The 24,980-nt window shown below is 46.3% G+C and overlaps 4 protein-coding genes across 4 annotated transcripts; 2 read left to right on the top strand and 2 right to left on the bottom strand.

Moving 5' to 3' along the window:
* Nucleotides 1-209: 209 nt before the first annotated feature.
* nefma (neurofilament medium chain a) lies at nucleotides 210-4,109 on the top strand. Its single transcript, XM_008282361.1, has 3 exons — nucleotides 210-1,308; nucleotides 2,202-2,326; nucleotides 2,416-4,109. The coding sequence occupies exons 1-3, from the start codon at nucleotides 250-252 to the stop codon at nucleotides 3,968-3,970; spliced, it is 2,739 nt and encodes a 912-aa protein (XP_008280583.1). The 5' UTR covers nucleotides 210-249; the 3' UTR covers nucleotides 3,971-4,109.
* Nucleotides 4,110-7,991: 3,882 nt separating this feature from the next.
* On the bottom strand, nucleotides 7,992-10,919 carry nefla (neurofilament light chain a). The gene is made up of 4 exons (XM_008282362.1): nucleotides 9,876-10,919; nucleotides 9,618-9,742; nucleotides 8,728-9,194; nucleotides 7,992-8,642 (listed from the first exon to the last, which is right to left on the bottom strand). Exons 1-4 carry the CDS (start codon nucleotides 10,917-10,919, stop codon nucleotides 8,272-8,274), a joined length of 2,007 nt encoding a protein of 668 aa, XP_008280584.1. The 3' UTR covers nucleotides 7,992-8,271.
* A 3,625-nt stretch (nucleotides 10,920-14,544) lies between these two features.
* On the top strand, nucleotides 14,545-16,310 carry pgam2 (phosphoglycerate mutase 2 (muscle)). Its single transcript, XM_008282363.1, has 3 exons — nucleotides 14,545-15,059; nucleotides 15,246-15,426; nucleotides 16,060-16,310. Exons 1-3 carry the CDS (start codon nucleotides 14,643-14,645, stop codon nucleotides 16,227-16,229), a joined length of 768 nt encoding a protein of 255 aa, XP_008280585.1. The 5' UTR covers nucleotides 14,545-14,642; the 3' UTR covers nucleotides 16,230-16,310.
* A 1,115-nt stretch (nucleotides 16,311-17,425) lies between these two features.
* LOC103357697 (syntaxin-2-like) lies at nucleotides 17,426-24,335 on the bottom strand. The gene is made up of 8 exons (XM_008282364.1): nucleotides 24,276-24,335; nucleotides 23,562-23,661; nucleotides 22,897-22,971; nucleotides 22,335-22,408; nucleotides 22,028-22,136; nucleotides 18,691-18,764; nucleotides 18,413-18,550; nucleotides 17,426-18,321 (listed from the first exon to the last, which is right to left on the bottom strand). The coding sequence occupies exons 1-8, from the start codon at nucleotides 24,321-24,323 to the stop codon at nucleotides 18,091-18,093; spliced, it is 849 nt and encodes a 282-aa protein (XP_008280586.1). The 5' UTR covers nucleotides 24,324-24,335; the 3' UTR covers nucleotides 17,426-18,090.
* Nucleotides 24,336-24,980: the final 645 nt, after the last annotated feature.

Below are 24,980 nucleotides of genomic sequence, written 5' to 3' on the forward strand. Positions count from 1 at the left end.
GAAGCGCCCTCCCCTCCCGTCCATCAGCGGACCAAACAAAACTGCTTGCACTTGCCTTGTTAGCGACAGAGCCTCACGTATATAAGGAGCAGACGGAGGAGGTCTCCGTTGCTGTGAGAGCCATACACCCCTCACCTGCACACACACACATAACACACATACACCCACATACACACTCGCCACACGCCTCCACCTCCTGCACCGTCCCCCCTTCATCACTGCGCACATCCCCTACGGTAGTCTGACCGGATGAGCTACCCGGTGGACACGATAGGGAGTCCCTTCAGGAGAGTTATGGATACTAGAACGACCGGCTACGGCTACAGCCGCTCCAGCGGCACCCCCTCCAGCGGCTTTCGATCCCAGTCCTGGTCCCGGGCCAGTCCCGGCTCCACCATGACCACGTCCTACAAGAGGAGCGTCAATATGCCGGTGTCCCGGGCATACAGCTCGACAGTGCTCAGCTCCGCCGACAGCGTTGATTATAGTCAAACCTCCATCCTGAACGGAGACTACAAGCGATCTAACGAGAAAGAGCAACTTCAAGGGCTCAACGACCGGTTTGCTGTTTACATTGACAAGGTGCACTACCTGGAGCAGCAGAACAAGCAGATCGAGGATGAGATCCAGGCACTGCGGCAGAAACAGGTGTCACGCACCCAGCTGGACGACCTCTACGACCAGGAGCTGCAGGATCTGCGCTCCATGCTGGAGCGAATCCACCACGAAAAGGCGCACATTCAGCTCGACACCGACCACATCGAGGAGGACATCCAGCGGCTCAGGGACCGCTTTGACGAAGAGGCTCGCATCCGGGAGGAGACGGAGGCCATCATCCGTGTCCTGAAGAAGGACTCGAGCGACTCGGAGTTGGTGAAGTCTGAGTTGGAGAAGAAAGTTCAGTCGCTGCAGGATGAGATCGCCTTCATCCGCAACAACCACGAGGAAGAGGTGAGCGAGCTCATCGCCCAGATCCAGGCGTCTCAGGTGACGGTGGAGAGGAAAGACCTCCAGAAGGCGGACATCACCGAGGCTCTGCGGGAGATCCGCTGCGAGCTGGAGGGCCACTCCAACCAGAACCTGCAGCAGGTGGAGAACTGGTTCATGTGCCGCTACGCCAAGCTCACCGAGGCTGCGGAGCAGAACAAGGACGCCATCAAGTCCGCCCGAGATGAGATCGCCGACTACCGCCGCCAGCTGCAGTCCAAGACGGTGGAGCTGGAGTCCGTCCGCGGAACGAGAGACTCGCTGGAGAGGCAGCTGAACGACATCGAGGACCGCCACAACAGCGACCTGGCCAGCCTGCAGGTAGGACGCAGCAGCCGCACAGGCGCGCGCAAAGAGTTGGAAACATATGATGTCATTTAAATTGGCTTCTAAACAACATGTAAGATGCTTATAGTTTGTGATTTGACACATTATTAAGCAGATGTGTGTGTTTAACTCTTGGTGATGCGGGTCTGTGTCGCTCCAGCGGCCATGAACAGGTTAAATTCATCTGCTTAATGCATCACACGCTTCTCTCAGTGACGCAGCATTTATTTGGGAGACTCTAAAAGAGCAAACTTGACTGAAAACCACATGACAGTGTGTTTTATCACAGCTTAGGGCTTTGGTCAGACATTTCAGCTGCGTGATGACTCTTTAGGTGGCATCACTGCGCTTTGCTTTACTTACTCAGCTCTGACTTTCTTTACAAGCTTGAGCAAGAGTCAGGAAATGGTTAAAGGGACGAAGCTGCAGCAGACTCTCTCTCTCCATCCATCCCTCTCTCTCTCTTCCTTTCTCTTGCTGAGTCAGAGGCATGGGTCGATGCCTTCATTGGCTCTGTCCTTGCATCACACCACTGAGATTTTGGGGTGGGGGTGGGGGTGTATTGAAACTGTGTGGAGGCTGCCCTTGAAGCAGCAGCATTCAGCACCTCTACAATACTGTATTGCGTCAGAATAAATTAAAGCAACAGCCTCGACGCACAAAGTCCACAGAGTTTACAAAAACGTACCAGAGAATAGAAAAAGGGCTGAACTGACATGGGTTCAGTTTTACCGCAGTGGTGGATCAGAAAAAATGACTCCAAGTTAGTCTCTCTGTAATCCACGGAGAGTCTGAAGCGAATACAGCTGAGTGTAAAGAGAATAAAGCTTCGTCCTGCATAAAGTTCTTAATCAACCGAACGTCGTGTTTGCTGCGTGTGTCCTCAGGAGACGATTCACCAGCTGGATAATGAGCTCAAGAGCACCAAGTGGGAGATGGCTCGCCACCTGCGCGAGTACCAGGACCTGCTCAATGTCAAGATGGCCTTGGACATCGAGATTGCTGCATACAGGTAATAAAACGAGAACATTTAAGTTGCAGAATTTAATTTCAGTTTCAAAAGTGAGTTCAAAGTGTACAACATTTATTGTCCCCCACCAGGAAACTCCTCGAGGGTGAGGAGACCCACTTTAGCACTTTCCCTTATCGCCAGGCGGTCACCTCCACCAAAATCTCCAAGCCCAAATCAGAGACCTCCAAGCTTAAGGTGCAGCACAAGTTTGTGGAGGAGATCATCGAGGAGACGAGGGTGGAGGACGACAAGGGCGAGTTAGACGCCGACCTGGCAGAGATCGCACAGGAGCTGTCTGCCGCGGAGGGAGGAGACGAGGGAGAGGAGGGAGAGGAGGGAGAGGAGGAAGAGGGAGGGGAGGAGGAAGGTGGCGAGGGGGAGGGAGAGGGAGAAGAGGCAGAGGGCGAGGGGGAAGAGGGAGAAGGTGAGGAGGGCGGAGAGGAGGAGGAAGTTGTAGCCGCCACTGAAGCCAAAGTTAGCGCTAGCGCACCCGCTAAGGAGGAGGAGGAGGAGGAGGATGAGAAGGGCGATGAGGGCGAGGAGGGGGAGGGAGAAGGCGGCGAGGAGGGAGAGAAGGAAGAGGAAGGTGAGGGAGAAGGAGAGGGCGAGGATGAGGGAGACAAAGGAGGTGACGCAGAGGGAGGCGACGAAGAAGGAGGAGAAGAAGGAGGAGAAGGGGAGGAGGTAGAGGAGACGGTGCTGTGCTCCAAAGCTCCAGAGTCTAAAGCCTCTCCTGACAAAGAGAAGGCCGGAGACAAGGAGGGCAGCGGAGGAGAGGAGGAGGCTGCTGCCGAGGAGGAGGGTGGAGATCAGGAGGAGGACGCAGGCAGTGACAAAGCATCCAAAAGCGGAGACGAGAAAGATGACAAAGACGAGAAAGATGACAAAGAGGATGCAGACAAAGGCAAAAAGGAAGATGAGAAGAAGGCAAAAGATGAGAAAGCAGATGACAAATCAGAGAAAGCTGTAGCCCAGGCAGAAGCTCCGAAAACAGAAGCTGCAAAGCCCGAGGCCGCCAAGGAGGAGGCTGCCAAAACAGAGGGATCTAAACCTGAGTCTCCAAAGTCTGAATCCCCAAAGCCTAGCTCCCCCAAGTCTGAATCCCCCAAACCCGAGTCTCCTAAATCTGAATCCCCCAAACCTGCTTCTCCTAAGTCTGAATCCCCCAAAGAAGGCTCACCAAAGGCTGCGTCCCCTAAACCTAGCTCCCCAAAAGCTGAGTCCCCAAAGTCCGAGAGCCCAAAACCAGAGGCTCCAAAGGCCGCTGAAGAAAAGTCAGAGAAGAAGAGCGACGCAACAGAAGAGAAGAAGGTAGAAAAGAAGGATGTGGCCATGAACGGCGACGTGGACAAGAGCAGCCCAGAGGAGAAAGAGAAGAAGGACGAGGGGAAGGAGGCTGACGTGATCGCTAACGGCGTGGACGAGAGCCCCGTCAAGGAAGATGGCAGCCAGAAGGTGGTGATCACCAAGACGGTGGAGACCATCACCACCGGAGAGGACGGGTCCAAGCACGTCACCAAGTCCGTCACCGTGACAGAAACGGTGAAGGAGGTGGAGGAGATGCTGCAAGAGAAGGTGGTCTCCACCAAGAAGCTGGAGAAGCACTCCACCCAGTCCATCAAGCAGGTCACCGAGGGCGAATGAGCGGACTCCAAAACAGCTGATGGGCCGGACGACGCGGAGGGGCAGCGAGGAGGAGAGCAACACGACAAGCAATCAATCCAGAACTAACATAACAAAGAAAATCATACAGCTAGAGCGATGTAATAAAGATAACCACTCTCAAACATACGAAACAAAATCATAGAGAGAAGGCAAAAACTTAAAATGCTACAACTTTCAAAAATGCATGTTGAGTGAAAGCTTTAAATGGGCTTCGCTGCAGATGCGGTCAGGAGCAAGCGACTGAGACATTTTCTCTTCTTTTTCCTCTTTCTTTCTGCAGTTCATAGGTGAGCTCGTGGGTGGGAGGGACGGGGATCTCTGCATGCTAGCTCAGGGGAGGGGAGTACGTTCCTCTCTTATCTGTATGTTTGGTAGGAATACACTGTAAAAAGCGTAAATATGTACAAGGAATACATGGGTGGGAGAGCGAAAGAAATATTATTGAGGATTTTTGAGTTTAAGCGAACGTGGGGGGACAGGACAGGCAGGTGGGAGGGTCCTCGAAGCAGACACGTACTCTACTGAAGAAGCCTTACTTGACATGTGAAGATACCAACTGAGCCAAAAAGAAACCTAACAACAAATACACGACATACAGCGAAGAAAGAGACGGGCAACGATATGATAAAACACAACGGCCATATACATCCAGTAACTGAAGCTTAACAAACCTGAAGAAACTCCTAGCCTTAAACATGCTTTTTATCAGTGTCTGTTATGTTTACCTGAGTGCAACTGAAAAAACAAAACAACAAAGGAAATATAACTGTAAATGCGTAGATACGTGCATTCTTGTATGCATAGGATGGACTTGAATTTAAATACAAAAATAAATGAGGTGCTACTGTTTGCAATCCCATGACTTTACTCATCATGAACGATTTCCCAGCAGCATTTGCTCAATAAATGTCATAATGAAGTAAAAAAAAACAACAAAAAATGTGTCTCTTGTCATTTTATTATTATTGTCACATTAGGATGTGGTTTGCTTTATATGTGATTGTATGTACAAGCATCAACTGTTATAAAAAGTACATTAGTCGTTGGTTTAGTGGGTAAAAGCATCACAAGGTAGCTACAAAAATTATTATAAAACATTAATTGTGACATAACTATCTTAAAAAAATGTCTTATTTAATCTAACTGAGATTTATCAACTGATCCTCGAACACAGCAAATTATTAAAGACCATAATTTATCTTTTGAAAGCCCCAAAAGGCCACAAAATACATCATGGTGAAGATATTTAACATTTTTTATTCAGAAACAAACTTTAAAATATCTCCCACAAAAGCTCTCGAGATATTACAAATATTATTTACAAAAATGAAATGAAACCAATCAACCTAATTTAGATCGTTCTCTGATTTCCTTTAATGTAATAATATTCACTGATGGTCTTAATGACACGCAGAGTGGATATTTAATTAAACAGTCTGAATGACTCTCCAGAAACGAGGGGTAGGATTTATTGCTCTGTTTGTCTGTTAATAAATTTCTGAACCTTAATTCTATTCTCAGCTTTAGATAAGACGCTTGAAATAAGTGTCTTGGTTTTAGTTTTTTGTCAACAGCAGCATAAATCCAGTGAGCGATGGCAGATGTCAGTGACGGGCTGGAGGCAAAGGAACTGTGTCAAAAGAGGGAAATAGGGTTTTTTCTTAAATCCTTAGATGCTCAGTACTTGTCTACAGCTTCTGGGGAACGTCAGGTGTCTGAGTGTGAGGTGCATCAGTGTGTGTCTGTGTGCAGATGTGTTCAGACATCACATTAGAATATATATTTTTCTTTCAGTCTCTAATCTGATGCGATTGCAAAAACAACCTTAATGTCATTTTCACTCCCTATCATGTTTAGTTTTGTGCATACTTCCAGCCTCTGCCCTCATCTGGTAATCTAATCTGACTCTTTGCTTCTGTAAAACACATTAAAACTTGAACAATGACTGAGGTCTTGTGTTTCTGGTCCTCCAGGAGTTGTTGGTTTGACTTTCAGTACTTTTTTTTCCAATGGTAGAAATTAGCTGGAAGTCATACATGCTTCCCTTTGCCCTCACAGTGAGACTAGGCAAGTATAGAAAGAAGCAAAATCTATTCTTTCACTTACAAACTAAAACTGCAGTCCATTACAGTTAAACACACTTTTTCTCCAATCAATTCTTGTTTTTGTTTCTGCTGCAGCTGCTAAACTCACTTAGCCAAGTAAGCTAAACTAACCATTTGTTAGCCTGTTAATTTTAATGACTGAATAATTTCACCTGCTTCCCAAATGTTCTCTTTTCAGTTATTCTGCTTGGCCATTTGCCAGTGCTTGTTTTGCATCCCTACAGGGTTGTTTTTGTCACCAAGGCAAATTTAAATGGCAAAAAGTATTGAACCTGAAAACCTGTAATTGCTGCCTTTAGCCACAGTGGCCGCTGTTACACGGAACTTACGTGTCTTTGCTGCCGAGTATGACGGTAACGGTATTATAATAATTAACAGCTGAATTTTTGGGGAAAAACGGCTAGGTCTAAATACAAAATGTGGAAACTAAAATTAAATTCTAGTGGTTAATTTATAAAGAAAGAGCGCCTACCGTAAGAGACCTCGGCAGTAGTAGTAGCAGTAGCCCTCTGCGTCTAGCTTCTGGCTAGCCACTAGCAGCTACATTAGCCGCTACTAGCATAACACAACATCAACAACCTTCCAGTGAACTTTTGGCAAGAAACAACGCTGCCCTTCGACTCCAACAAGTCATGTCGGTGTAATTTACATCCGTGGAGTGTCCTTGAAGCTAACAGCGGCCTCAGTGGCCAGCAGCTGAATCACAGGATGACTAGTTTTAAGTTTTCCTTCCTTCTCCAAAGTTTCTCACCGGTTCTTCTAAAAACGTCCGTTGAGAGGAGCCACAAACAGGAAACAACAAACTCGTCTCCTGGTAAGAAACTGTGCTGTATTTTACTTTTTAATTAATTAATTACAAATAAAAAGCCTTAAAAATGCTAAACTATAGTCTAACTGCTGCACAAACAGTTAAGTCATAGACAGCAATACAGCTTCTAACATTAGCTTAGCTGCCAGCTAATGTTATGACAGCTAGCTACCTGTCATAACATTAGCTAGCCACTAAGCTACAAGTCTTACAACTGTCAGGCTAAATAATGCTGGCAGCTGCTGCCTATTAAACTCAGTAAGAGAGCATTTTGTTGTCATTCTATTGATTTATAAGGGGAACATTTTGTTATTTAATCTTGTGAAAGACACGTGGCCTTACTTCAGATGTCCCAGACATCTTTAAATACAGCAGGAATGAATGTGACAGGCATGGCTGTTAAGTAGAAGGTGGAGATCCTGCCCCAGAAAAATATCAAAATACAATGAAACATAATGCATAATGCATAATGTGATGCCCTCAAGCAATCTGCATTGCTTTCAAGTGTTTATTCTCTTGCAGATTACCTTTTGCCATTTAATATTATCCCTGCAGAATGAACACACAAACAAGCACGATTTACTCATCTGGCTTCTTTTTTACGTTTTGTTTGTGGCAGTAGCCTCTTGAAATCTGCATATAACACCTTTTCATTCACTCTTCTGCACATTCAGATGACATATATCTGTGTTTCTTATAGTAAATAAAAAGGACATCCCCCCTGTTGGAAGTGTTTTAACAGTTTCTTAAAATAAATCTCCTCTGCTTCCTTTTAATATTTTATCAGGGGCGACAAATGCATGCGTTTTAAGTATTTAGGTAGCTGTATCCCCTGAAATCCATGCCTCTGGTGACTGGCCATACAACCCAGCAGGGTATTAATGGTCTGAGAAGTGCTGTTGTGACAGTTTAGTCACCGCTTGTCGGTTCGAGTGAATCTGACATGCTCGCCTCCCTCAAAAACTACTCCTGAGGGCAAGTGTAGAGCAGCAGGTGTCCCGAGACTTACAAGCTCCACCAAAAGTCCACATCATGAATCTGTGCTGCTCCTCTACTGGTTCACTTTAAGTCAAATCAGAGACACACATGGCTTTGACAATCATTTATTTAACCACCAAAAACTCACACACGCACGGTAGCATTCAGCAATTACACATTTGACACTCATCAGGAAGTGTGCAGCCAAACCTTTATGGATTATTCTGGATATTGGCAAGCAGTTAACCTTGATTTGTTGCTGTGAATGGCTATTGGACTGTTTCATTGAGCACCATGTTAACAAGCAGATTTGAGAGGACAGCGCTGATGTCTCTACTGGTTATCGAGCTGTGGACAGTCTTGGCTGAAGTGTTGCTAAGGCTAACGGCTTACTTTTTACCCTTTGTGCTTTTCTCTTCGGCTGGTTCGGGTTTGGCTGCCTTTTCTTCCTCCTTCTCCTTTTTTGCGTCAGCTTTGTCGTCTTTCTTCGGGGCGGCCTTGGCCTCTTTGTCGTCGGCTTTGTCTTCTTTCTTGGCGTCGGCTTTGTCTTCTTTCTCTTCACTCTTTTTAGGCTCTTCCTTCTCATCTTTTTCTTCCTCTTTTGCCTCCTCCTCTTTGTCGTCTGCTCCTTCGGTCTTCTCCTCCTCTTGTGCTTCTTCTTTGGCTTCACTCTCCTCTCCTTCACCTTTGTCGTCCTTCTCTCCCTCTTCTTCAGCGGCCTCCGCTACCTCCTCTTTTTGCTCCTCCTCCTCATCGCCACCTGCATCAACACATGAAAGTTTTATTATCATTTATCTAATCCTTAACAATTCTATGTGCACAGTATGATTAAAAGATGCACCAACCCTCTTCTCCCTCCTTTGCCTCCTCCTCTGCTTCCTTGGCCTCCTCTTCATCTTCCTTCTCTGCCTCCTCCTCTCCTCCCTCTTCCTCCTCCTGCTTATCCTCTCCCTCCTCTTCCTCCTCCTTTTTCTCCTCCTCCTCTTCTCCCGCCTCTTCGCCTCCCTCTTCTTCCTTCTCCGCCTCTTCCTCCTCTACCTCCTCCTCTGCCTCCTTCTCCTCCTCCTCTTCCTCCTCCTCCCCAGGCGGGCTGGCCTCTGCCTGCTGGGCATGGCTGGCGGAGATGATGCCCTCGGTGGTGCTGACGCTGGAGCTGAGCAGGCGCGACGTCATCAGGTAGGAGGTGCCGGAGCTGAGGCTGGAGAGGACGGGCCGGGCGTAGGAGGGCGCCGACAAACTGTGGCCGTACAAGGAGGACACGCCCCCAGCCACGCCGACGCTGAAGCGAGACTCCTCCCCTTCCAAGAGCTTCCTGTACGGGTCGATGAAAACACAGCTGATGAGTACGAGGAGCTCCAGTTATAGGCATAGGTTTAGTTAGTGGCCTTTTATTTACAGCGATGGAGGTAATAAAGTGAAGGACGTCTGTTCTGATTAGGCTCTGATGGGAGTTTCAGATGAAGCCAACTCATGTCCCAAGAGGCTTTTCATGCATTTACACATTATATTTACCATGCATTTAGCAGATTTACACAAAACCAAACATTATATCTAAAGTGTAAATGACTTAAATGAACAACTTCTTTAAAAGTCTGTGTCTTTTGTCGCCTCTAATTAACTGTTCATGTCCTGCTTTTACCTGCTAAAATCAAAACTAATAAGTAGATAAGTTTGTTTTATTTTCAGAAACCCACTGTGATTTGTCAGCCTCACTGTTTTTGTGTGTGTCTGTCACCTGTATGCAGCGATCTCGATGTCCAGAGCCATCTTGACATTCAGCAGGTCCTGGTACTCCTTCAGGTAGCGTGCCATTTCCTGTTTAGTGCCCCTCAGCTCGTTCTCCAACTCAGCGATGGTGTCCTAAATAGAAGCCAAAGTCAAATGTTTTTTTTTATACGAGTCACAGAGACATAAAACTGGCAGAATGATAAAACCTCAAGTAATAGATTACATGTTGTGAAAGAGTACAGGGTGCTACAGCTGCTTCACTGACCTGCATAGCAGCTATCTCGGCGCTCTGCTTGTCCTCCATCTCGTGCAGCTGTTTCTCCAGGGATTCATTGAGGCCTCTGCATGCTTCGATCTCCAGCAGGCGGGCCTGTAGCTGGCGTCGATACTCTCCTGCCTCGTCCTTGGAGCTCCTCACGGCGTCGCTGTGCTGGGCCACGGTTTCGGTTAGGGAGCCCACCTTGCCTCTGAACCACTCCTCGGCCGCCTGCATGTTCCTCGCCGCCAGCCTCTCGTACTGGGACCGGATATCCCTGAGAGCCCCAGAGAGGTCCGGGGTGGCAGCCTCAGACTCTACAGCCACCTGGACACCCAGCTGGACTTGGGCCTGAAGCTCGGCCACTTCGCTTTCATGAATCCTCTTGAGGAAGGCCAGCTCCTCCAGCAGAGTTTCAACGTTTTTCTCCAGCTCAGCCTTTGCTAAAGCAGCCTCGTCTCCCTCACGACGGGCCTCCATCAGCCTGCCCTCAGCCTCCTCCCGACCCAGCACTTCCTCTTCGTATCGACCCTGCAAGGCATTGAGGGTTTGCTCCAGTCGCTCCTTCTGGCCCAGGAAAGCCTGCTGCTCTGCCCTGGCTTCATCCACAGCTGCCCTCAGGGACCGGGCCTCTTGCTCGTACAGCGCTCTCAGACGGGACGGCTCGGTGTGCCTTTGCCTCAGCAGCAGCAGTTCTGATTCCAGAGCACGATTCTGCTGCTCCAGCTCACGCACTCTCTCAATGAAGCCGGCAAAGCGGTCGTTGAGATCCTGCAGCTGGCTGCGCTCCTGTGTGCGTACGGCTCGAAATTCAGAGCTGATCTGGGCCGCCTGGCTGAGTTCCAGCTCCAGGGAAGAGGCTGGTGATGGAGAGGAGAACAGCACCCGGCCAGGAGAGGAGTACTGCAGCCGGGAGGAGGACAGCGGGGATGCGTGGGAAGAGTAGGCGGAGTGGGTCCTCCCTCTGGTCACCACCACCCGAGGGGGAGCCTCAACATACCAGCGTCTGTATGACGAGGTGGAGTAGTAGGGGTCATATCCGATGCTACTCATGGCTGAGTGCTGGGAGGACAGATGACTCTCCCTCTCCTCTTAGTGTGTGTGTGTGTGTGTGTGTGGGCGGAGGTGTGCGGAGGGCTCAGGTTTAGGCACCGACTGCTTGCTGCTGCAGCAGCCTGCTGCTTTTATAGCAGGATGGAGGGGTCTGACGCAAGCGCTTTCCCCAAACTCTGACAATGCAGGCTGTATAGGCTTGCACCGCAACGGCAAGAAATAAGACAGAAAGGGACCATGGGAATAAGTGTAGAAGGGAAATAGGTAAGGGTTAAAGACAGAGTGGATAAACTGGAGGGAGGCGGCTGCAAAAATGACATGATAGAAAGCTGCACGATGCCCTGACCTTGGCATCAGCAGTAATGTTAAACCAAGCCTCATTTCTACATGACAGAGACTCATGAAGCAGCTTCATCAGTGCAGCAAAACATGAATGCATCCAAAACTAAACAAATCGAGCACATCACCAGTTTGAACAGAGAATCCAGTCAGTAATGCTGCAGACAGCTGCACATTCAGCTGGGAGTGCCATACTTCATGGACAAAAACATATCTCTAACACGCCTCTTGTGCTATTCTCACTGCAGAGAAGAGGGGGGGATGTCCTGGTTTAGGAATCGTGACACAGCATCTCTCCTCCTGGTGGAGAGCCGAAGTACAGCCACGACCTCAGAGGCCCTGCAAGGAGAGAATCCCACCCAAACAGATGGTAAGTGGCCACATGTTGACGGCAGGGAAGACACAACAAAGAGTAGGCGGACGTGTAAATGCATTTCTGTCGTAACAAATACCTGTTTGTAGAAAACACAGCATTATTATAAATAAGTTCTGCTGTGGTATGAATTTTAATGAACCAATAGGTTAAATACATGTGATATTTTTTCCTCTCTTCATATATATTTGTGGCTTTGTTCTCTTTTTCCAGAAGCGTTATCTACAAAACCAAGTCCATATATCATTATCAGTAGAGGGAGAAACCAGAGTGGCTCTCTCTGTGCATGTCTTGAGAACATCAGTGACACAAGATATTCACAGATCTAATCAATAAGTGCATATGGTGTCCTTGTGATTTGACGCAGGGAGAAACAATAAAAAAAAACCTCAACAGTTCAGTTGATAGTTTTGTTCATAAAAGAGAGATTACGTTGTTGTTTTTCTATCAGTGAAAGTGAAGCCATCTTGCTTTTTGTCAGGTTTGTTGTCTCCAGTTCTATAAAAGACAAACTGTCCCTCTCGCCTGCAGAGCCGTTACACTGGCACTTCAATTACACCCAGCTGCTGACGGGCGTTTTCTGCTCTTGTGTGACTGTCGAGTGCGGATCTGTGTCGGTATGCAGTCAAAGTTAATGTTTGGAGATTCATCTCGCTCTCTAAATGCAGCGTGTTGCAGAGCTTTGCAGCAGTTTCTCTGTGTGTGTGTACAGTAAGTGTGTTTCTGTGTATATGACTGATGTATAGCGTGTGCTGCTTGTGTAATTTGCCTTTGCAGCAAAGGCCCCCGGTACTTACAGGCTGTGCTGAGCCCAAACAGCAGCGAGGCAGGCAGTGGGAGGTGGGGGACTTCAGTGGGAGCTGCATGGACTCTGCTGCAGGCTGAGTCATCGTAACAGTTGTGATCACACAAACTCCCCTGTGCACGCTTTTTCCCACCCTAACAGCAGTCTGACAATCTGCACCGGGGCAGTTTTTTGGCAGACGAGATGCTTACAGGACCTGGGGAAACGAGACGCAGAAAGTAGATCATTAACTTCTCTTTCCAAACTAATTCACCCACTTACAGCGATCATTTCCAGGTTGTTTTCTTGCTCTACCTGTAACATACCTGCATCAGCCTAGATAGCACAGTATTCCCATTAACATTCCCAGTTCACAATCCCAGCTTCTGTCATCGTGGTTAAATGGATGACAGCTCAGTGCACCGACAGCTGAGTCAGTGACAGCGGGGCTGCAGTTAATTAGTTTGCTTTAAAAATAGTCTGTATAGGATGCCAGAGTATATATTTTTACCACTAGAGGGCCAAAAAAAGCATAAAAACAGATACACAGCCATGGCCGGACACAAGGGAATCAGCACTCATTATGGCATTTTCTAAATATAAGTCTCATGTTTTTAATTTAAGTCCTGTTCTGGTCTCGGCCAGCTTCACACTTGGTCCAACAGCCACTATGTCACTATGTCAGTCGGTCATGTTTGGCAGCTCACAGCTGGCTTATCAGAGTGTTTCTGCTGGAGAACGGTTCATCATCTTTAGGTGACGTACCATCAATTCCCTCCAGAGCCAGAGAGGCCCGGCCACACAAAGACAGCGTTTCTAGTTTTGCTCCTGCAGCATCATTCTTCTCACTGTGTACAGTACACCGGCCCAATGTCATGATCATGTGAAGACGGCTGGCGTCAAGCCCGGCAATCCATTAATATGATATTTTTGGACTATTGTATTTCCCGTGGAGTATAATTTGATTGTGAGGGGCCGGAGACTTCGACTTTGCCTGACAGCTCTGGGTCTGTGGCTCAGTTTTCAAGCTTGCTCAGCTCTTTTATCTCCGTCCCGTGAGTTTCTGTGCATCCCTGCTGTCCAGCGTTACAGTTCATCATAGATGCTGCAGAACGTTTGGCTTCAGTTATTTCTCTCATTGACAGAAACGTTTGATATGTTCATGAGGATGGAACGCTGGATGTTTCATGGTTCAAAATTAAAATTAAAGCAGTCTAAGCTTAAAGTGCAATGTCATGTTTTGGTTTGTAATTTATCATGCTTGTAATACTCGCCACAAAGAGTATTCACATTAATGATCAAATTCTAAAATTTTCTTGCTAAATAATTCCTTTAAAATTTACTTCTCGTGTGTTTTTTGTTTTATATTCAGTCTCATGCAGTGCAGACCAGAATGTTGCATGTAAAAAGTGACTGTTTTATATGATACTAGAGCAACTCCTAGAGGTGATGGACAGAAATAACACTTTATAAAGTTTCCTGCCTGTTCAAGACTTTATGATGGTTTCCAGTTTGACCAGATTGAACCCTTATGGATGGAGTTCAAACCTTAAGGCCAGGCTTTATAACTTTTCTTTTTTTTTTAACTGCCAGACTTTTTTTTATGCTTTATGTTGTCGTTAAGTTTTTACCTGAGTTTTTTATAACAAGTTATTTGCAGCAGTAATAGTAGCAGCAGCGTTGGCAGTCAGTTCCATCATTTGTCTCGCTGGCAGCTACATTTACAATCAGAGAAAGGCCTGCGTGCAGCTGTTTGGCTGCATATCGACTGTGAAATGTCCCCTCCCACGGTGTCTTATTGTTGTACCACACAACAAATAATCAAATGTTTTATTTACTAAACAGATCAACTCTTCAGTGTCAGAAACTGTTCATCTCGGTGCGAGGCGCCTCTCTGCAGCCAACTCTGATCTTTACACTTTTGTTCCACAGACCTCGGTTTAAAAGTCATGTTGCTATTTTGGCCTAATCTCTGACCTCTGGCCTTCCCAGACACCACATGTCCCCACAGCCCAGCGGAGGGCTGCGTTCACTGGCCCGCCTTGTGCGTCCATCAGAGCATGAAAGCCAGTCACAGGTGGAAAGTCCAGAGGGCCCGTCTGCCACCAGCCGAGCTGCTATAAAAAGAGTTTGGTATGCTGGTGTGGGCTCACTGTTGGTCAGCCAGTGTGTGTGTGTACAACTTAGAAGGGCTGAGGGCTCTGTGTGTGGAAAAACACGATTAAACATGACTGCCGTCCACCGTCTGGTTATCGTCCGCCACGGCGAGAGCGCCTGGAACCAGGAGAACCGCTTCTGCGGCTGGTTCGATGCCGACCTCAGCGAGAAGGGCGTGGAGGAGGCCAAGCGCGGCGCCCAGGCTGTCAAGGATGCAGGCATGAAGTTTGACGTGTGCTACACATCCGTGCTGAAGCGTGCAGTCAAGACCCTGTGGACCATCATGGAGGGAACGGACCAGATGTGGGTGCCCGTGATTCGCACCTGGCGTCTGAACGAGCGCCACTACGGAGGCCTCACCGGGCTCAACAAGGCGGAGACGGCCGCCAAGCACGGCGAGGAGCAGGTGAAGATCTGGCGCCGTTCCTTTGACATCCCACCTCCACCCATGGAGAACGACCACCCTTACCACAAAGTCATCAGCGAGGTAAGACAAAGAGGTGTAGGCGGTTAATTTAGAATAAACAATTAAACTAATCATTATGCAACTTGCAGCTTCAACCAATTAACCAGAGGAGTATTGACTTTATAGAACTCCAGTGTTTGCTCATAAGATTTACGTAACTTCAGCTGTGGGAGTGAAATACCTGCTTGCTGTTCCATCTCCCTCCAGTCTCGGCGCTACAAGAACCTGAAGCCCGGTGAGCTGCCCACATGTGAGTCACTGAAGGACACCATCGCCCGTGCCCTGCCTTTCTGGAACGAAGTCATCGCTCCTGAAATCAAAGCCGGCAAGAACGTTATCATCGCTGCCCACGGCAACAGCCTCCGTGGCATCGTCAAGCACTTAGAGGGTGAGCTTTACAGTCCGCAGGTGGATGACGCCGTAATAAAAGCAGTGAATGAAAAGGTTCTGATACAGTAGGTGGAGGTGAATGCAATAAAATCCAACACTGTAAAATGGTTCGCACTCACATTCCAGCAATTTAACCAAAGATTTGAAAACTGTTTTTACTGCATTTGCACAAAAGGCAAGAGCTGGATAGTCACACACACACACACACACACACACACACACACAGAGACAGAGTTGTGGATTGCAGTGCATATAAATAGCATGCAGGGACTCAGGAACAGTGCTGAGGGTCATGAGGTTGGTTCCCGTTACAGTCACGACCTTTATGTCGAAAGGTTGTACTTTTTCAAGGAGTGGCCAGACATGGGAGTTATACATCAAGAAAGCCTGAAGGGCAGCAGCGGTAAATGTCACATGGTGGTGTAGGTAGGTGGAATGTTAAGCATAGGAGGGCAGAAAGAGGCAGTAAATAACATCCAGTCACATATGAAGACAGCCTGTTCTGCTTACTACTCTTATTATGTAAGACCACTGTCCTCCCCGTAGACACGACTGGGCTCCAGCCAGCTTCATGTTGTATCGCTTACAACCCCTTTGTTCTGTTCGTCTGATCGCCCGCCCGTCTTTCCAGGTATGTCTGATGCAGCCATCATGGAGCTGAACCTCCCCACAGGAATCCCAATCGTCTACGAGCTGGACGCAGACCTGAAGCCCGTGAAGCCCATGGCGTTCCTCGGCGACGAGGAAACCGTGAAGAAGGCCATGGAGGCCGTGGCTGCCCAGGGCAAAGTCAAGAAGTAAGCCTGTGTGGAAGCCCCACGAGGAGGCAGAAAAAGACACTGTTACCCCTTCTGTCCTTCAGCCGCTCCCTCCTGTCCGCTCGTCCATCCTTGTAGTCCATTCCATCAGGGGAAATGTGTAATGGTTCTCTTGGAGATGGGCCACTTTCAGCACATTAGTCTCCTGTTTGCTTAAATGATAAACAGAGGGATGACTCTGTCCAAGCAGACAGCCGGGCCCGACGCTCACACACCACTCAGCCCTTTTAAACTGTAGTCCAGCCCTGTTTTGTGGGCCCCACCACCCTGGCACAACCAATAAAGAAACCATGTTTTTATGTAGGTCTGTCTGTCAAATTTTTCTCCTCATCCGATTATCTTTCTTTCTTACACAGTCATTCTTACATCTTACGCCTATTCCTCTTCAGTTTCCATTTGCACATCAGTGGTTTCAGCAAAAGGTGCTGTGAAATCTTATCCAGGAGGTGGCGACAGGTGGAGGAGGGGAAACAGAGTGAGAAAAGTCAATGGGTTCGTCCTGGCAGCCGTCCCATGATGCAGGCTGCGTATCCTCCACTCCAGCCACATCACACTTGCAGACAGAACAATTTCAGGCGGTTACCAATCGCACAAGGCAATCTAAGACCTACTGACAGGTGACAAATGTGGAGAAAGACAACAAATGCAGACGCTTTCAGAGGTGGAAATTGTCTGGCTAAAGGCTCGTGTGCACGTGTCCACTTTGACTGAGTGTCACTGCAAATTAATGCTAATGTATTCTACGTGATTGCCTTTGTTCTTGTGATGAACATTTCCATCCTGAGGGCAGCGGCGCCTTGCAGGATGATAATGCCTTCATCTGAAAAAGGAGCACGAGTATGAAAAGTAATGGACGTGTATGCATATGAGTGTTATGACCAGACGTCCACTGCTGCACCACTCAGTCAGAGGAACTCTAATCCAAACACTGACTAGCTTTAGACATGTCAAACAACCAGGAACAAACTGAAATACAGAAGAAAAAATGCTGCATTTACACACAGTGCTGCTTTGAACTTAATGTTTAAGTCAAATATGTTTAAGTTGAGCAGAACAGCAACACTGCTAACACTGAAGCACCCTTATTATTATTATTATAGTCTGTGTTGTCTGTCTTACACCATCATGGCAACCCTTTTCCCTTTTTTCATCCACATTACAATAATGCACCATGTTGTCTATGATTAATCACAGGTTTATTTTAGGATTGCTTTGGTCTTGGTCACTTTATCTTCAGACATTATGCAATAGATTATATTTCAGTAGTAAAAGACAAAAAAACAAAACCTCCCAAACACAACAGAGCATCACAGATAAAAAGCACCAGAGTTTGGCAGGACTGCAGAGAGGAGGGAAGGTAAAGCCTGGAGCTGTATCTACAATAATGTTGCGACGCCACCTACTGCCTAACGGAGTAAGTGAATGGATGAAGAAATCAGTCCAGAGGTTTTGCTTAAAAAAAATAAGACTGTTACAACAAATTTCTGGACTGTAATGGAAACTGAGGGCTTTGGTATGTGTGAAACCAAAGTCTGTAGTCTGTAAACATTGATTTACAAGTTAAAATAACTTTTTGGTTGCATTTTCAAGTCCTTTAGCTGCATTTGTCCTTTTCATGATCCACTTACAGCATCAGGCAGCTGCTGCCCAGCGAGGCTCGACATCTTCACTTTCACTTGACAGGCCTTTTTTTTTTTTTTTTGCAAAAGTTCAGATTTACAATTAAGGTAAAAACAGCTTCATCAATACCCTTTAGGAAAGAGCCTCAAGGGCGAACAGGCAGCATAAATGAGATGAAAGCCATCGGACGCAGGCTTTGATGCTGATCAGGACATCTGGTGCGGTCAGTGTTCAAACAGGTCAGGAGCTGAGTCATGCTTTAAGCTGCAGGTGTGTTGATCAGTGGCAGTTTTAGCAGCGTTCTTTCTCTTGGAGCGCCTGAAGAAGCTCGGGAGGAACGCTATCTTGTACGGATTTTTCTTGTACGTGACTGCATCCTCGGTTTCTGTCGTCGCTGCATCTACATACTCGGCTGCACTCGTAACATGCTTTTCTATGTTGTTGATTAAGTCCCCCTGGTAGAAGAAGATTGACACCAGTCAGGTTTTGGTCTGTGAGTTTATATCTGTCTTTCTAAAGCGTTTCCAAATGAGGGAGCAGTTTTACCTGCATCTCCAGCAGCATGGCAGTGTCGAGGAAGATCTCGTGCAGCTCTTTGATGCTGGACTCGAGGCACATGATGTCCTGGTGACGACATTCAATCTCGTTCAGAGCCTGGCTTGAAATCCGAGCGTCAGAGTTGATCTGCAAAAAGAAAAGTGCAAAGTTTTAATAATAATTTAAGATGGCTTTGTGATCAAGGACACAAACAACCATAGTGGATGTTACACAACCATTTAAAGACACAGAGTAGGTCACAGAAGAACAAAATAAATGACACAAACATCAGATATGAAGATGGTCAGATTGTCACGGTGCAGCATCTCCTCCAGCTCTTCGTCTGTAGTGACTTTATCCACTGAAAGACAAAAGAGATGGCTTTAAAAACAAGTTGACTGCATTTGGATTATTTAAAGTCTGTCATGTCATAAAACATAATAACATACACCGATTTTAGCTACTCATCAGAAAATAGACAATTACAAAGAATAAAGTATAAACTAGATGACAGTGGCAGATGTCACCTACAACAGTTTTTTCCCTGCTGAGGCTCAAATGACATGCAGCTTTAGATGTTCACCACAAGATGGCGTAGTTACACCTCTACTCCTCTCTACTGCTAAATGATGAATCAGTCTCCTAACAAATGAAGCAGATTTACAACACATTTAACCCACGATGTCTGTGGAAGCTGAGGGAACATGAGCAAAATGCTAAACAGCACACACAAAACAACAGCAACATTGAAAGAACCACAGGTTACATGAACATTATGATGCAGCCAACAGTGCCCTAAATTTAAATAATAGTTGCTCTAAAAGGTCCCATATGGTGAAAATGTATTTTTGTTGTTTTGTGAAAGCTGCCCCTCCATAACTACATACCCTCCTAGCTTTGGACCAACGTGCTACGTATCACCACAAACGAGTAGCTCAGACTCTGTGTGACCCTGTCCCTTCATTCACTATCTGCTGCTTCCGAACGAACCATTTTCACAGGAGCTGCCTCACAGTCCATCTGCTTTCTAGAGCTGCTTCTGCCTCAGCCTAAACCCAAAGCTCACCAAATGTTCTGCTGCTGGCTGCCAGAGTGAACAAACGAGTCTTCGTGCACTCCCAGCATCGAAGGAACCGAACGTTCACGGGATTGCTTTTATTTTTGAACCACCACAAAAAGGAAAACCCCGAGTGTGTTGTGTGGTTAATGTGACTGGCTTTCCCATTATCTCTGATTGTACTCCCACTGCTCAGAGCTGTTCTCATGTACACACTTTTCTGCTCCTGTTGTCAGACAACAGAACAAGATGGTGGCTGAAACGCAGCCCATCAGGACTTCATGTTAACAAGCAGTCACTGCAGAGCCATTTACCGAGCGGCTGCTCAGCACAGCTACGCCACTGATTGTAAAACCACAACATTGTCTGACAAACTCCTCACACACACACGGGTTAATGACAACAACCTCCCACTGACCAATTAATTCTCTTGGAAAATGGCATCACCATTCATAGAGGATCCTGTGGGGGCTCAGCGCTTTCATAGTGGGAGGAAAAGATTAGAGATTTTAAAGCTCTGAGCGATGTTAAAGCTATCTTATTGTTCTATATGAATTACTAGAGCGATATAATCCTAAAGCAGGAACTGATTAAAACAAAGCCTTGCACTTTATGACCGTATAGGCTTTGCATGGCTAATTGGTTTGAATGATGTTTTTTTATTTGCTCCCAAGACTATTAAACACCTCCAGGGTTGCACAAGGTTGAAGCCGTCTTACACACCAGAAGAATACATCCGAGCAACATTCATTTAATAGAATATACGTCTGTAATTATAGTCTGATCTGCTTGCGCCCTAATAATCTGGTAGTGATATTGATAAGCCTCCACATCAACACCGTCTGCAGTTTGGTGCCAGCTTTCCCGCCTGCTGCAGCTGTTTTGTTGTTAGTCTGTAATATGTGTTCAACATTTTTTTCTCTAATTTTAAAGTTTACTCTTCTTTTGTAAATACAGTCGTGACTCGATAATCGACCCTTAACAATCCTAAACCTGCTATCAGACAGGTTTAAGGAAAAACCAACAGAACCCATAAAAACAGCCTTAACATAGCGACAGCCTTGGATTGTGACTCCGACATGACATTTAATGTCACCAATCAGGATGACGGCGTATTATCTGACTGAACAATCCCACAGATTGGCTACGTTCACACTGCAGGACTTGATGCTCAATGAGGATTTCTTTGTGACTTCCTTCACGTTTCCAGTTCAATGCGACTTGTATGTGATCTGCTGTGTGAACTTCATACGAGCCAAAAGTGTCCCGCATGCGCAGAAGAGGACACGACGACGTCACACGCAGCGAGCGTGCTCAGTGTTTATGGAAGTAAACATGGATGGTAACGGTGGAGCGTATCTGCCACTCCCCCGCCGCCACCGATGGAGGAAACAGAAGTGTGAGCGCTAACTAAACTAGCATCAGCAGCCAAGTACTGCCTGTGTGTTCTGGACACTTCCACCCCGTCAGAGCGCTGCCCCGGGGTGGAAGTGTCCCCCGACCAGGACGAATATTCAGATATTCATCTTTAACTGAGACCAGGAAGTTCTATTGGGACCAGTCCTACTAGTTATTACAACAACTATGAACAATAATGAACAACTAATGAGCCTTCCAGCATCAAGCCCTCCTCGTATCTGGACCTCCGTCTTGACAATCCGACAGCCTTGATATCCGACATAGAAGAAGGTTTTACATTTAGTGTCGGATTAACGACTGTACGTCCATTTTGGCTCCAGTAGATTTCCATACTTGGTCATCCGTTGCCAGCTCGGCCTCTTTCATGTGAACCTGCTCGTAGAGTTGATAACCAGCTTTGTCTCGACTGTGGTTATAAAATTTAATGAGGCAAGATATCATAAAGACACCCAGGTTATGCTGAACGTACTTTGCACTACAGACCTCTATTATTTATTCACACTTTTTTGTTCGATGCTGTCAATCACAGGCACAGAGAGAGTCTTCTTCCTGAAGCAGACAGCAGTAGCTCAGGGTTTTTCACAGCCACTAATGCTGAAACCACAGTTACACAGTTATGAGGAAATTAATCATCTTTTTGCAGTGTTTTGAGTTGAAAGCCTTTCATTAATTTGCTGAAAAGGGCCACGATATGGGAGCTTTAAATTGACCTGCACTGTGTTAAATGTAGAAGAGTTTGACTTTAGGCAACAAGAGGGAAACCAGTTCTAATATTATGTTGGCTGTTATATCAAATTAGACAAGTGTGTGTCGTGGTATGCTGTGAGAAAGAACATAGAGCCTTAAACCCTGGTGGGGAAAAGAATATTTTAAATAGATCATTAAAACCGAATGCAGCTACTTGTGGAATATAGGAAGAAGAAATGTTATGGCCACCCAGCGTGATATTATCTGATTAACTCCAGTGCAGTTACTCCAGAAACATTTGGTGCTGATAAAGAGTTGGCCTAAAACTCCATCTTCCATAAAACACAGGAGCTGATCTGATAAGACCCCGCTGCATGAAATGAAATCTGTTTACACAACACCGACCTCAGTGTGTGGAGGAATACATGCTCGTACTTTGCTTTCATTTGGTTTCAACTCACCGATCTCCAGCTGCCTCTGGATTTGTGCCTTGCATTTCTCTCTGAAGGAGATCTGCGCCTCGTGGTAACCCCTCATGACTTCAGCGAACCACCGAGTCAGGTGCGAGTGCTGGCGGAGGAGAGTCAGCAGAATTTGAAATCAGATTATTGACTGAAATGAATCAATGCACACATCCATCCTATGAGAATATTATTGCAGGCAGCGGTTTTTGTCAGGTGTGTGAAGGCTGAAGGCCTCTGTGAGATAACTTACAGAGGTCACCATTATACACTTGGCTTATCAGATCTAATAAAAGTACTTGCTGACCTGGTTGCTCTTAATTCGTTGGATGACTGAGGAATGTCGGCCGTTCTTATCCGCAGGCCAGTTTGTGTGCATCGCTGAAAACACAGACACAGATCTAATGTAAATATAAACACAAGATCTAGTTAAAAACCTTAAACAAAGTCCGCTAAGGAACGTTACAGCCCGTCTCTCATGTTTAGCTATTCAGACAGCTGATGTCAGACTAGATTGGCCAGAAGGACCAACCCAGTCTACACCAACAACCAACTCCCAACCGGCTCAAACCACCAATCACAGCAGAGCGTCCGTCCCACTGCTAGCGTGGGATGATTTGTTTACGACGACCAGCACTAGAGTAAAGAACGCTGCACTTCCCTGTCTGTGCATTTGCAAGTCAGATCCTGTGTTATGACCTGAGCAGCACCAGCATTAGAGGAAGTCCGATGTGCAGCACGTCTCCTCTTTACGTCTCAAACAATGACAACCAAATATCATTATAGCAAAGTGGAAAACCGTTCACGCAGCACCAGACAAATTAGCATCTGTTGTATACGACGGATTGAAACGAGTGACGTGCACCTACATTTTAACTTGGCTCGGACCAAGCCGGCGTTCTTCTTGGTCTCGTTGTTCAGCTGCTCCAGTTCAGCTTTGTTTCCTGAGAACAACAAAACAAGTCATAGAAGGAATAATTTCAACTTAATGTGGGATGAATTTCATCAAGACGTACATTACTGAAGGTGAATTTCACCTAAAAAAAGGCTGCAGTAATTTATAGATTTAACAAGTTTAGTATCCTGACAGTGGTTCATATCTTCTGTATTATTCTGTCTCAAAAGATGTCGGACCAGATTGTTTTCTCAGGTGGAATTTCAAATCCAACATTTCTCAGCAGCGTGGTGAGTAGAGAGCTTGAACTGGAGATGTTATTTTCCCTTACTGGTGGGCTTGTGGCTGTAACATTGCTATTGTTATGCAGGATGAGGTGTGTGTGCTGATGTTGTAGCTACATCTCTGTCTTTAGTCCCACTTTGCATTAACATGTGGTTAAGTCTACTTTTAGGCGGTTTCTTGCTGCGGATTATCCGACGTCCCCTCTACAAACAGCTACAGGTGCGCTTGCCAACGGCTGTTGAGCCTTTTTCGTCTCTGTTGCTCCGTTTGTTTTGTCGGTGTTGTATTCCCTGAAGGAGTTGGCAGATGTCTGAAAGTATCAGCATAACAGTGAAGAACTTGTTCCGCATTCACCTTCCCCTTGGTTTGGAGAGGACAGGATGGCACCATGTCGTTTCTCCATCTCCTCTGTTTGACGGGAGATTTTTTCGATGAGGCCTCTCACCTCCGCCACCTTCACAGACACACAAACGATAGCATTAGGCTCCCTGAAACAACAACATTAAAGTATACAGCTCTACCTTACAGCTAAGCCGAGGTGGGAACTGGTTGGAAAACACACGAATAGTACACAACTTTGTAACTTACACATTTCTGCTTAACTAATGTTGTGAATTTGTGGCTGAGCTTGTCTATTAATCTGTCAAGTATTTTCTTGACTGAACGATTAGTTGTGTTAAAATATCATGAAAAGGTTTAAAATCAATCAATATTTCCAAAAGCTCAAGATGACTTCTTATCGTCATACTGAGTTTACTGTAACTGAAGAGTAAACAACAACAAAAAAAAATAAAGTCTAAGAAGCTAAAGTGAGAGGACTTTTACCTTCAAATCATTCAATGCCATTAATCAGCTAATAGATCCGTTCTTACAGCTTTTATTAGTGGCAGCAGTACTGACCCTGTTTCTGGCATCAAAAATTAAAATGACCTCCAGCTGCAATTACAACATTTTCTGACTTCCGTTTTGTTCAGTGTCTCCTTTAAAGGTGCAGACATCCAGAGCCTTACACACACTGGCCTGTACAGGTGATGACACACACCTGTCCTGCAGCAGTGTCAAGTTTACCGTTTTGAAAAACTCCTCCATGCTGACTGTGATGTCTGTCGAGTCCATGTGGTCACAGCATCCTGCCGCAGATGGAAAAATAAACACATTTAATAGTCTACTTAAAAACAACACGACCTCTTGTTCAGGATTAACGGTCTCTGGAACATTTCCAGCCCTAACATCGACTCTAACAGTCCGATAGCTTGCTGCTAAACGAGCACGATGCGTTCGACATTTTATTATTTTAACTTTAAAATCCTGTCCGATAAACACTTAAACATCCGTCCGCATCGTCACAACAACAAATAATAAATAATATAAAACAACTTCAGCGTTACTGTTGCTTTCGGTATTGACGACGAGTCCCGACCTCACCTGCGCTCCGTCCACCTGTGCGATGAGCTCATCCAGCGCACCTGTGTAATAAAGAGCGCGGGCACGCAGGCGCGCCACCGCGAGAGCTAGCAACCACCAGTTGAAGCTAAAGGTGCACGGAGCAGGAGCAACGGACTCACCTGAGGTCCAGAGTTAGCCAACAAAGTCTTTATTTGTAGTAAACGTTAGCAGCTTAGCAAATCTTTAACCAGGAAAGGTCACCATAGTAACATGCCGGGTAACTTTAAACAGCCCGGATTGACCAATCACAGCACAGAGTCGTTCTTCCTACAGGAACCCGGAAGGGACAGAAGAGTTTACAGCGAAGTGACAACATACGGGTCATTC

This window comes from Stegastes partitus, unplaced genomic scaffold (assembly GCF_000690725.1).
Source record: "Stegastes partitus isolate 25-593 unplaced genomic scaffold, Stegastes_partitus-1.0.2 Scaffold268, whole genome shotgun sequence".
Lineage (NCBI taxonomy): Eukaryota > Metazoa > Chordata > Actinopteri > Pomacentridae > Stegastes > Stegastes partitus.